Consider the following 13,218-nt stretch of genomic DNA (forward strand, 5'->3'; position numbering starts at 1 on the left):
CATTCCAGTCCCAGCACTGTGTAAATGTTTGGAAAATGATGTTCTTTTCTTTGAAATGGGATTGGGAGAAAGGAGAACGGCAGATCTGGATCTTCATTATAGGGTCGATGTCTGCATGTGCTCTAAATTATGGCCACAGTGCAGGGTCAAGGCCAGCTTGGTTATATGGAAAGAGAAATACTAGAATCCTTCCTGTTTGATCATCGGAGGGTGGGGGCTGTCTCGGAACAGCACTAGGTAAGCAAGCTTGGCTTAGTAGATTTCTTTTTCTATTATGCGCAATACTGTAGGCATACTTGCCAACGTTTTAAGTAAAGCCGACGCCTGGTAAGTAGTCTTGAAATTCAGCACAGAGAGATGCATCTGGGGACAAAAATAAAACCGTGACTTACGTAAAATGCAGTAAAAAGTTTCAAACATTGGAGGGAATTAAATCTTGGTTGTAAGGTGAATGGTACAGCTAACGGTGTGGTTTGTTGATTCTTCTGTTTAAAATGCTATGTCTTATCTTTGAGGTTAGAAAACTCAAAGCACCCTTTCCACTTGTAGATGGGTTTTCTGGAGAGAGTTCTAGATGGGATAAGCCTGGAGACTAGTGGCTCAAATTGTCTGGTACCTGGAGCTCACTTAGCAGGCAGCCGCGGTTTTCTAGTCTTCCACATACAGGCAGACTTGAATTCCGGATGCTGCGGGAGTGGGCAGCCAGGAACCAGGACCTTGGATGCTGTGAGCTGGGTGAGTCCTGAAAGTCTTAAGGGGGAGCTTGCTCCTCCCAAAAACTAGTGTCAGTTCAGGGCCCGGGGACCGGGATGCCAAGAGACACGAGGGAGAGACTGTAGCTTCCTCAGACCGAAAGCTCCTTTGGGGCTAACCATAGGGCGCTTTTGCCACCAAGAAGGGTTCCGGGACTGAGCTGAGAGTGGCATGGGGCGCTTAGCTGAGGTGGCGGGGGAAGGGCATGTGGAAAGTGGTCAGAGGCCAGGCAGAGAGCTTCCGGGCCGCCACAGGTGATCGGTTAGTTAGGAGGTGGCTAGGGACTTTGGTGCGGGCCCCGGGGAGCGCAAGGGGAGGGGGCTGTACCCGGTCGGGGTGGGCCGCTGGCGGTCACCTGCCCGCGGGGGCGGAGCGCGGCGCCCAGGCGCACCCGCCTCCCGCCTCTCGCTCCCGCCCCGGAGGAAGCGGAGGGGCGCGGTGTAAACAGAGCGGCGGCCGTGATGTCAGCCGGTCACATGGAGCCTCTTATGGCTCGGGATGGCTCTCGGCGGGCGGGCAGCTGCGGCAGCTGCTGCTGTGGCTCGGGCGGCGGCAGCAAGAGGGGGCTCCGGGGTCGGACGGTCGGCTCTCCCTGTGCTCTCCGCACCGCGGCGTAAAGGATGTATTTTGTGATCGCAGCGATGAAAGGTGAGCTCCGGGTGGCCCGCGGAGACTCGAGTGGACTGACGGCTCCGGGGGGCGGGGAGGAGGGCGCGCAGGGGGAGGGGTGGGCGCGCCTGCCCGAGCTCACGTACCGCCTGGGGGTTGCCACTGGAACCCAACGGGGCCCCCGGGGCCACCGCAGCATAGCCACTGGAGCCCAGAGGAGGGTTTGGCCTGCCTCGGGTCGATGGAGCTAGACTCACGGGCCCGATCGCCCCTCTGGCGTCTCCTTAGCCGCTGTCACTCGTCAGGGTGCGCCTGACACCCAGCGGGGCTCCCCCAAAGAAAGTTTGCCGAGAGTCGTAGCTCTTGGAACGCATAGGGAAGACCTGGCAACTGGGAGGAAGCGGGAGATGTCTACACTGGGTCCCCAGGGCCCGCACCCCGGGACAACTCTGGCCTGTGTGGGGGGAGGAGCGGCGGCCAGGCCGAGCCCTAAATGCGAACGCTATTGGTGTCATCCCCAGGACTGGTTAGCGTTTCAGGCCTGGCGTCCGAGCTCCGTACGGCCACCCCACCCTCTGCAGCTCGGAGTGCCCAAGCGCCCGAGTGGCCAGCGGGTTGGGGAAGTGTGGCAACTCAGCGCTGCGTCCCTTGGACGCCGCCACTTCCGAAAGCGCGCGGGCCGGACTCAGCCCTGCGCCCCTAAGGTGCCAAGACGCCCTGGGTCACTGCACCGGCCACTGCACGCCCCGGCTACACACTTAGATTTTGTGCTTGGATGTGGAGAGCAGGCAGGATCAGCCCACTGGATTGGAGAAGAGAAGCCGAGGTTAGACCGCGGCTAGGGCCTACGGGCACAGGTCAAGCCTCCGCACCCCAGGCCTCCTCCCTGATCTGTTGTATTGGGCTGGGGTCGGGGAGGGGGGGGTGTAAGGAGAAAAGTGGTTTGCAGGGACGGCTGGCTTCAGGTGTCCCAAGGTGAGGCAGGAAGAAGCCCAGGCAAGTCAGGGAAGTTTGTGATGGAGACAAAGTTTGGAGGTGCGCAGGAAGTTGCTTGTGCCGCAGGGAGAATCCGAGACGTGCGCTCGACCTTTGCAGATGGCCCTGGACTCAGCCCGCAGCACTCTGCGCGATCGCGCGCCTGCTGGGTCCTCCCGGCGGATAATCTGCCCAAGCAATGTGCAGGCCCGGTCGCCCGGCTTGGGGATTTAAAGCTCCATCTGTCTGTGACACAGTGACCGCTCCGCTCAGGGGCAACAATTGTGAGCACCCTGAAGGTCTCGCGGGGGTTTTGCCCTCGAGCGCGGCCGCCCGGTCCTCGTTAAACGTTTGCTAGGTTTAGGATTCTTCTGTTGTTGCAATCCAGGATGAAGGACACCCGTACCGTGTCTGCGCCGGCTTTACTTTCAGATCACCGTGTTTTTCACTAGAGATTGGGTAGCATCTTTTGTTAATTATTAACAGGTCGAAGCATTCAGGACGCTGAGATGAGCTAGCTGCGTGCGATGAAATCTTTCTGTAGGATGTGCCCACGGCAAATTTAGTGCCTTTCCCCTCACTTGCGGGAAGTGAGGTTGAATCACTTTTATAATATGTGACTGGTATAACACACGAGGGAAGAGCTTGCGTGGTCTTGAGTGTGTGGAAGTATTGGCGAAGGAAAGGTGTTGAGGTTTCTTATTATGTAAAAGAAATCAGTTTCCCCTCCCCAACAGAGAATCTTGGTAATTCTTTCCACTAAACCTGTTAAGTGAAAACTGACTGCAGAAGCCGGGAAGCCAGTTGTATTTCATTCCCTCACCTCCTTAAATTAAAAAGAAGAAGGAAAAGAAGTCGCTGCTCGGGAAGTGTTGGCCATGGTCCTCATCCATTCTGCTTATGGTTTGTGTGGACTGAGGGAAAGGTGAGCAGCTGAGAGACTTCTTTTCCATTGCCTTTTCCTCCTACCGAACAGTGAACCTCTTATACATTAAGAAACTGTCTTTTGACGATGTTATTTGAGGCTGATGTTTTTTTAGTAAGTTGGCTTTTGGTTTCTGTAGATTCAGTACCAAGTGAAGTTCAAACCAAACTTGCTTTGTGATAAAATCCCCCCAAGGTCATCAGTATCCCCCAGACACCCCGACACACACACACACACACACACACACACACACACACACACACACACTTGACTTGGGAGCTTCCTCTGGCTGCTGTAAAGAGAATAGATTCCTAGATTGATAATATTTTCACTGAGAAAGAAAAAACTGTCTATAAGTCCTAGCAATGCAGTTTTCTTTAAAACCCAAGCTTAGGGGTGTTGGGGGTGTGAGAATTAGAATATTTCAGTCCCAGCGTCTTATGTCTTTTGTCTTAATAGGATTGTCTTGCTTTGGTGCAAAATTTAGAAAAATAGTTTGTGGGAAAGCAAGGAATGCCGTAAATGTTTCCATATCTGATTTAAGGGAAGGAAAAAAAAAAACTGGCCTGGAATCATATTAAATACTTCCCTGCTGCCTCTTGGTTTTAATAGTTAAATTGGTTCCATATGCAAGTTTACATAATTAGATTTTTTTGTGCAAAACAGTAAGCTTCTTCTTCATAGTATAGCTTTCTGGTGTGTAGATGCCTGTGAACAGAGGAGAACAAGCCACTATAGAAAGAGAGGCATCCTCTTTGTTGCCCGATTTAATGATGTTTTTTTAAACATCATTAAATCAGGCCTTTTTGAACTCACCAAAGAAGAAATTCCTTTCCCTGTGTTAGTTGTCAAATTAGTTTAGGCTTAAAGTGGTTCAGTCTTAGGAAGCAATAACCTTGAGTTTGAACAACTCTTTGCTTATCCTCCAGTGTGTTTTGTTTGTTTGTTTGCTTAACAACAGATTTCCCACTACCATTTAGATTCTCCTTGGGCAAAGGGAAAGAATAGGGATGATGTTTATTATGAAGGCAAAAGGGCCACTTGGTGTGGTCATCACACGGCCAAGCGCTGCTGGCTGGTCACTGAGTGTTAGAAGGCTTGGAGGTGGGGCAGTTGGTATTGTAAGGCTCTGCAGCCTCTGTTTGTATGAAGACTTGGAAGGCTGAAGGCTCAGGTGGGAGCCTCCATCCTGTAGTGGATCTGTCCTCCAGTTTGTCACACAGATGCCGAGGCACCTGGAGCCTTTGGAAATACTCTGTGTGTTGGACTTTGGTGTCACACATAACTTCAACAGTCTGGAAGAATTTGGCTTCTGTTTTTATCATGTGAAAACTGGATTCAATTCCTAGTCTCATTTTAAACATCCTTCGTGTGGTATCCCTTACTAGGCAGGGATTTGTGTCCCATTTAGGAGACCTGTGATGGATTGGACCAGGAGAAAGTGAGGGCTGAACGTTGAAAATCGAAAAGAGTGAAAACTCAAATGGCTGCCAGTGTGCAGCCAAGTGTGTGTGTGTGTGTGTGTGTGTGTGTGTGTGTGTGTGTGTGTTGCAAAGGTGACTCTGTTCTTTGAGAGGCAGAAGGTCCCAGGCCTAAGAGATGCCTTCACTGGGTAAAGGCACCTGCTGCCAGGTCTGAGGACCTGAGTTCTGTCCCTGGAACCCTCAGAATGGAAGGAAAGAACCAAGTCCCATGTTGGCCTCTGACCCCCCCCCCCATGTGTGCCGAGGCATGCACATGCCCACATGCATAAAGACATAATAAATAAGCACTAACGATAACTAAAGACAGAAGGACTGGATTTGGATGGATGTAAAGAGAGCCGTGCTGGTCCGTGGGATGGTCTTTAAGTGTGGTTTCCCTAGGCAGCCTCTCAATGCTGTGTTTTTTCAGTTCTGCCATAGGACATGCACGACAAAAGTATGCTTCTGTCGGGTGCTTTGCCATCAGCTGAGCCAGTAGAAAACAATGGTATCTAAGCAAATATATACCCTGTAATTTAAGTCCTGACTTTTCTTTATGTTCAGTAACCATATTAGTAAATAAATTCATAGTTCTCTAGACCCCTTTTCTCCCAGTTTCCCCTCTAGTCATGGAGATCAGAATACCAATGGGCAAGGTCAGCAAACAGATCATTGCCAAACATCCGAAGGAGCAGCCTTGGCTTTGTAACTTCCTCTGTGGCTCCTAAGAAGATAATATTTAGAAAGGACCATTTATTTGGACAAAACAAAAAAAGAAAGAAAGAAAGAAAGAAAGAAAGAAAGAAAAAAGAAAAGAAGAAAAGAAAAAGAAAAAGAAAAAACTTTTTGGATGGATGGATGGATGGGTGGATGGATGGATGGAATTTGTTGTCTGGGAATACTTAGTAATGGCGGTGATTGTGAGGCCTGGCTGTAGCTTGGTGAATAGTGTTAGCTTCATATGAACATCTCCTCTTTGCTTAGCACCCAAAGAAAGAAGAAAGATAGACCTTTTGTTTTAGACATACAATGTGTGGTGCAGAGAAATCAAAGCCGCTTTAATGTGCATGTTTCACATTTGATCGATTAAAAACCATCATCTTTAGACACATTGAGCCATCGGCTACGCTCTTTTTATATTCTTCTGATGTAGGTACATTTTTAAGCATTCACCTGTCACATCGAATGTGAACTGAGTTCGACCGAGTTTCCAAGTCCACACATTGATCCTTTGACAGACGGAATCTGTGCCCCATGTAGCCACTCCCCGGGAATCCTTCCCATTTGTTCTGGCCTTTGGACTGGTGGATGGAGAGATTCACCACCTGAGCTCTCTGCAGCCATCAGTATTGTGTGGTCGACATGACAGAACAGGCTTTTCCCATAAACTGTCAGCGTGGTAGGCCTGGAGAAGAGGTCTAGGTAAGAGCTCATATTAGCTGATGGGCAATATGGGGGTGGGGGAAAAGCACTTGAAACATTTTGTTTCTAGATTTTCTCTTTCAAGTGAAACCAGGCCCTGTCTGGTGATGAGAGATTATAACTTAACCCTCTGCACTCAGAGCTGTACAAAGCAAGGCCAGGTTGACTCCCACCAGTACCTTTCTCGGTTTCTGACTTTTCTCTAACTAGGCATTTCCCAAGCCAGTATGGGCAGGGTATCGGTCTGTGTGTACTCCCAGTCTCACCCACACCCCTGTTTCTGCCATCCAATGATCCCGTGCGTGTGAGTTGAAGAAAATGGAGCCACGCAGGTCGTGTGCCATAGCTCATTCTTCCGGCTGGCACCCGGAAGAGCCTGGACCAGGCAACTGAGTCCCACCATCTTCCTGTCTCCCCACGAAGGAAGCTGTAAATATGCCCTGTACTTTGCCTCTTGTTAGCGTAAACGATAAAGTCTGCCGTTTATATGGGGGGAAAATGGACTCAATTATTGCAGTGCGTGGCTGAGCCTAATATCTTTAAATGACTCTTTAATAAAATCAATTCGGTACAAATGGGGTTATTCGTATTGCTTTCTCGTCGCTCTTCATGATTCTCATGAAGCCTGCTTGGTATTAAGATCTGGGAGAAAACCAAGCTTGACTTTCCTAAATAACTTAGAACAGCATCGTGGAGCACAGCTGGCCTTTGAAAGGAGTCGTCATTGTGACAGAATTCAGTCAAATGTTTGTCTGCCTGTCTCTTTTATCTTTAGGCAAAGGAGGGGGTTTACAAGTATGTCTTTTTTATTTCAACAGGCCTCGTGTGGTCAAATGCTTGTCAGCATGGTTGTGTTGCCAGCTAAGGGGCATCAGTACACACTGTTGAGAAGCTTGGTGTCTCTCACATCAGCAGGAATAGGAGTTTTCTTGAAGGAGCTCACTTCTTACTGGGTTGGCACAGAACCTCTCCTGGTACTGGATTGAGATGTGCTGTTATTTCAGAGGCTCAGGAAGAAATAAAAAACTTTTAAGTCACTCAAGTTAAGTGTCCCATTAGCAAGTGGGTGTTCTCCACAACATTCTTGCGACATGAATGTCATGTTATGCTTGAAATACCTCCTATGATGGGGAGCCCACTATCACCAGAGATAGATTATTCCATGCTGAGCTCGGAAAATCATCCCCTATGAAGTAGGCACGTCTGCTTAGTTCTTGTAACCCTCTGGTTCTGAGCACATCTTTAAGTTCTGTATTGAACACATGTAATCCATCCTTCACACTGAAGACTGATATTTGAAAACTCATACACAAACACACACGCACACTCATATACAAACATACACACACTCATACACAAACACACACTTGTACACACACACACACACACACCTCTAAGCTCTGGTGTCTGCCTGCCTCCAGTCTCACTCAAAGTTCACTGTTAAGCCATCTTACAACAATCTTGGTCAGTTTCTTCCTCAAATGAAAAACACACTTCAGTTTGTCTAGAAGCACTTTATATTTTGATGCAAAAAGTCCAGATGCCTAGTGTGATATGGCTGACTTGATGCTTAACTTAGAGATGAACAAAAACCAAAAAAAAAAAAAAAAAAAAAAAAAAACCCAAACCCATAACAAACCAACTTTATTTCAGACATATTAAAGTACATAAAGAAGGCTCTATAACTCGATCGGGGATCAGTCCTGGTGGTAATCATTGTAATTTGTGGAAGTGGGGTCTTAAGTGTTTATGGGTACTTTATTTGATTTATGTTGATTATTTTAACTATCCGGGAAAAATTTAAAGTCGCAAAAATAATTATAGGAACATTGCAAGCTCTCATAGCCTTTTTTCCTCTGGAAAAGCAGTCTCACATCTGAGTTAAGGCTGCCCTCTAGTGGATACTTGCTCATGAAAAACAAAAGCCATGCCAGGACCAATGAAATTCCCATCAGGCTAGTGGAAAAGGTCAAAGGTTGTGAATATTTTCTCGGCGGCTGTGGAGCATTCTTCGCCAGTTTCAAAAGTGTAAGTCATTATCTTATGCCGTTACTAGAAATGACTTATTATATTATGAATCTCTAATGTTTTCTTGGAAGGCAGGGTCATTTTTAAGAAACATAAGCACTGGTAAAGTTTACTTGTAGCACTCACTCTGTTGTTTATACTAAGTTTGAGTGCCATATGGTTCATGAGCTGTTAAGACCTGTAGAAAAATCCTTGTCTTGCTGTAAAAGTTTCAACTTCATTTTGGCATCAGAATAATTTTAAAGATTTATGCAAAACCTGTTTAACTTCTTGGTATGTGAAGACTCGGGTGGTTTAATTCACCCAAACTTTTAGGTTGTCTAGAAAATAAAGTATGTATGATGCCGGATAATTGAGCTTCATGGAGTTTTCAGTTTGAACTACTAGAAACAGGCGAGGGTGTTGCTCAGTTGATAGAGGGTTGCTAACACTTAGAAGACCCTGTGTTTGAGCTCCAGTTCTCCATGAAGCAGGCGTGGTGGCACCCTCCACGAATCCCAGCACTCTGAGGAGTCACATCCTCAGTCAGTTACATAAGATAGCTGAGACCAGCTTGTAAAACAAAAAGACAGGGCTCAAAAACAAACAGACAAATGAAACACACACAAAACAACATATAAACAAGAACACACATAAAAGCCACTCCGTATTAGACTCAGAGAAAAGAACTCATTGAGTAGTAGTTAGGCTCTTCCATGAGCTTTGAATTTGGCTTTGCTTGATGTATCAACCATGAAACAATCTTACCTCTGTGGAGGAGTCAGAGGAACCAAAGTCCTGAAAATACTGATTTTTCCACTGAAATGCCTTTTGGGCGCAGGGACACACATCCCAGAGGTGTAAGAACACAGGGTACGTTGGGATTTTCATTGCTTGAAGTTTGGGACCCAAGTTGTAATAGCAGTGGCAACCAAGACGAAGGGTCCTGCTGGAATTTTAAAGGAGGGGGGGTTCTGGCTTGCTGCAAAGAGGCAAGTAGAGCTTTTCATGAAAATGAGGCAAAAACAACAACAACAAAAGGGTTGGAGTGGGGGGCAGAAAAACTGCTGCTTTGGCCCTTTGATCTTAGAAACAAGGTCGTGGTTATGAAGTGAGGACTTGTGGTTAGGTTGAGATCAGCTATTGAAGCAAACTGTTTTTTTTCAAAGTGCACCACCCAGAAGTGGATCCTCATGCTGTTTGTATATTTTCTTTCTTTCTTTTGTCACGGATTGTTATCTTCATTTCTCACTTCTGATTTCTACAGAACACAGTGCAAACATAAATATTTATTTCGGACAATGCTTAAGCGTTTCCTGTATGCTCCACCAATCTGGCGCCACCTGTATGCTCTTATAGCCAGGTTCAAGCTCTTCCTGTCAATCAGGTGTCTCGGGTGGTGAATCAGCATTTTAAAAAAGTACCAAGATGTTGGCAGCCACAGTTAATCAAAGAGGACCTTGCAGATTTGGGGCTTGTGTGTTTGTATTTTCCCAGAGGTAAATGCCATTTGAAACCAGAGACCTGACTTGGTGACACACAAAACCATCTGATCCCACAAAGCATGAACTGGTTAAGGCCAAGTCTTAATTTATCTGTGAACATGGTTTGCTTTCAAGTAATCTAAGAGTTCACTATAAAATATCTTCACAAATGACCCTAAGACTGGTTCCTGAACCCTGGAGTAAAGCTCCTAACTGGAGTCCCTAAGCAGAGGATCACGGAGTCCCACCTAGAGATGACCTGATGTTGTCAGTGTTGGGTGGGGCCCAGAGGGCGGATTTAATCAGCATCCTGGGTGTTTCTGGTGCAGGCAGGCATCCTTGGGCCTCAGTTTGTTACACCCTTGTGTTCTAAGCTATCAGCCCTGGGGTGGGCAGTGGGCTGCTCTTCTCCCTCAGCGGTTCCTAGAGACTGGAAGTCAGGGTCATCCTTTGGAAGATGTTTATCTTACATGGCATTATGTTTCTGGTGGTCTGGGCCAAAGCCAATGAGTCAGTGTTTGCAAAAGTTCTTTTGATGGTCCTGAAGGTTAGATCAGTTTGGAAAACCCTCCTCTGGCCTCCCAACTAAGGACAGAAGCAAAGCTCCAACATGAATTACCTTAGGGTAAACACAGGCTTTTTTGGGCTCCACTGAAAAGAAATAGAGATGGGAGCCCAAGTGAGGGATTTCTGCCATTACTTCAATAGCAGCCACACTTGAAATAGTTTTCTGTGGCCTTGTTAGACACCAGCAAGGAGGAGTTAGTGGGTAGAACGGGTCCTGAGGCAGTCTAGGTACTGCAGTAGAGGTGCTTACTATAGTGACAAAGCTCTGTACCCCTTTTTCTGAATGACACTTCTCTGGAGTTCTGGCCTTCATTTGCAACATGGACCCGTGAGTTCTAGCCCTGTGTGTGGGAACTGTATCTCCCAGAGCAGGTGGGGGAGTCCCCACAGAATCCAGGCCAACTCCAATGGAAAGAGCAATGTCTTTCCCATGTTGCCTTTTACGTTTTCTTAATGTTATTTTTTAGCAACAAAGTAAAGATTCCCTACCCCTCAAGCTCTTCCTAGGCAATTCCTATGAACAAAAGGGCCTTTCTCAGGCATAAGCATCCCCTGAATATATCTGCAGTGGCCAAGCTGGGGGAGTGGGGTGTAGGGAGCCGACTCCATATGACCAGACACCCTACCTCCTACTCCAAATGACCAGACATTCTGTCTCTGATTCCAATAACCAGACACCCTACCTTTTGTGCAGGGTGAGTTCTCATCTGGAAAAGCCAATAAAGTTGGACTTTGAGTAGTATGGAGACTACAACCCACTCTGGCCCTGGGAAGCAGTTGTGCAACATACCCCATTGCTTGTAGCAGCTTCAATGCTGCAGATTGTGCAGACAGTGGTGACCATGACATATGTAGTCCGTGTCCTTGGTGAGTGTATGCTGTGGTGGGTGATGTCTGAGTAAACATGCCAGCTGCTTTCATAAAGGTAACTGTAGCAGCAGAGCCAGTCTGATGGAAATGTGATGGCTTGGGGGATGAGCATGAGAAACTCCATCACAGGGTTTCCCCAACCCTTGCTAAATGCCCTCCACTAGGCCTCGAAGGGGGCTGGGAGGCTCTCTTGTCTCTCAGCACCCAGTGTTGTCAGTGTATTAGACTGGATGGAACGTTCAAGTCATACAAGCTCTTAGGGATTAAAGAGCTGGAGAAGCATTTAAGAATTCTTACTGCTCTCACAGAGGACCTGAGCTTTTCCCCAGGCACTCGTGCCGGGCCGGTCGCAGCACTGTGACTCTGTCTCCAGGAGATCCAGCAGCCTCTTCTGGCTCTCTGCAATTGTGTGCACATACGCCCTCGCAGAAACAGAAACCTGCTTCCAAGTCAAACTTTGAACAATATATGTATGTCTGTGTGTATCCGTGTGTGTGTGTTCTATTTGAAATTCTGGTGAGCTTGGTCTGATGGCTCTGGTGTTGGTAAATTCTAAGCTGCATAGATGATTCTGATGTAGAAATCACTTAAGTTTAATGCCTTTATTTTGTGCATGAGTCATCTGGTTCCAGTGTTGCCACACGGTGCTGAGGAGTGGAAAGCCCCTGTGTGTGGAGGGAAGCAGAGGGTGAAGACATGGGGTCTAGTCGGGATCTGTCGCATAGTAACTGGCAGGGTTTTTTCACTTGCATTCTCTCCCTGTTTGTAAAATTAGAACGTTGTGATTGACAGCTGTCAAGGTCTTTTCCAGAGCTCACGTTTCTATAAAAATGTTTCTGTTACAGTTGAAAGGTAGGCTGGGGTCTCGTTCAAGATGTAGGAAAGGCACACTGAAGCCTGCTGACTTCTTTACTCTCTGTCCCGAGCTATAATTGCTGAAGATACTTCAGTCGGCTAACCAGCTCCTTTTGGAAGTGAAAATTCTAAGGTAGAAAGAGGTAATTGCTAATGCCAGCTATTTAAATACATTTTAAAACAAGAAGGCTTTCATTAATATTAACCAATATGCCCAGACTTAGTTCTGTCAAATTACAGCCCTGCTTTATCAAGTTCTAGCCCAAAGTCTTTTCCATTTTTGATGGTTGAGTTGAAACCTAGGGGTGGGGAATTAGCTGAAAAATGAAAACCACCAAACAGCTTTAACCACTGTATTCCACAGCAATTGTATTCCCGGCTGTACACTAACGCCCTGAATCCCTAAGACATGTAGGATCTCCCAGTGTGTGTGTGTACAGTGATCAGCAGGTAGAAATGGTCTGCTGACTATACCACCAGCTTAAAGAAAACATGCTCTCTCGAGCGCGCACGTGCGCGAGCGCACGCACACACACACACACACACACACACACACACACACACACGGGGTGGGGGGAGGGGGGAGAAGCATGGAGATCTGTCCCTACTTCACCTCAAACCTGGAATCCCTACGTTTTACTGCAATGTTGATTAGAAGGAGGAGGGGCTGTTAGAAACCCGGATGGTGTGATAGAAGAGGACTTGGGGCTGAGGGGATGCTATTTGACATTTCCAGAAGCGATTAAACCAAAGTTTGGAAAGAAAATCTGATGGGAGTCAACACATGAAATTGGAGTAGTATCTTCAACAGCATCTTTAAAGACTGAGCACATTGCCTGTTTCTGGCTGGGTGAAAATGTAAGGGGAAAGCGAGGCTTCTATCCAGAAGAATCGGCTAACAGAAGTTTCCTGTTCACCACTGCAGAAAACAAAGTTGTTACAATGAGTTAAAATGGTTCAAACTTTTGGCAGCCTCTCCAAAGTCCCTGCTGCTGCTGCTGCTGCTGCTGCTGCCTCCTCAAACTCTTTTAAAGTGGCTTAGACGTCTTTGTGTCATTTCAAATGGTTGCTTAGGAGAAATACTGACCAAACTCCTCGTTTTGACTGCTAAGACAGCTCGACTGTTCTTGGGCTGTTTTTATTTGCTAGAAATCTGTTTTGAACTTAAGCTTCTCTTGTTGAGAGAGTTTGGTTACCAGCCATCTGATGATGCCTAGGGGTGTTTACAGAAAATGTGGGTGCTGCAATTATCTCTGAGCACAACCCTCCCCACCACAGATAGCACGGT

The 13,218-nt window shown here is 47.1% G+C and overlaps 1 protein-coding gene across 2 annotated transcripts in view; it reads left to right on the plus strand.

The window, feature by feature from the left end:
• Positions 1–1,270: 1,270 nt before the first annotated feature.
• Positions 1,271–13,218, plus strand: part of LOC308434457 (nuclear receptor ROR-alpha) — a 96,645-nt gene continuing 84,697 nt past the window's right edge. Inside the window, exon 1 of one of the 2 annotated variants that reach the window (XM_080934734.1) lies at positions 1,271–1,401. Coding sequence is in view for 1 of the 2 variants with exons in the window: in XM_080934733.1 (XP_080790859.1) it covers positions 1,395–1,401 (7 nt within the window). In the remaining variant the exon portion in view is untranslated. The remainder of the gene's footprint in view (positions 1,402–13,218) is intronic. The other variant, XM_080934733.1, reaches the window with a different exon arrangement.

Source organism: Micromys minutus (genome assembly GCF_963924665.1).
Source record: "Micromys minutus genome assembly, chromosome: 21".
Classification (NCBI taxonomy): domain Eukaryota; kingdom Metazoa; phylum Chordata; class Mammalia; order Rodentia; family Muridae; genus Micromys; species Micromys minutus.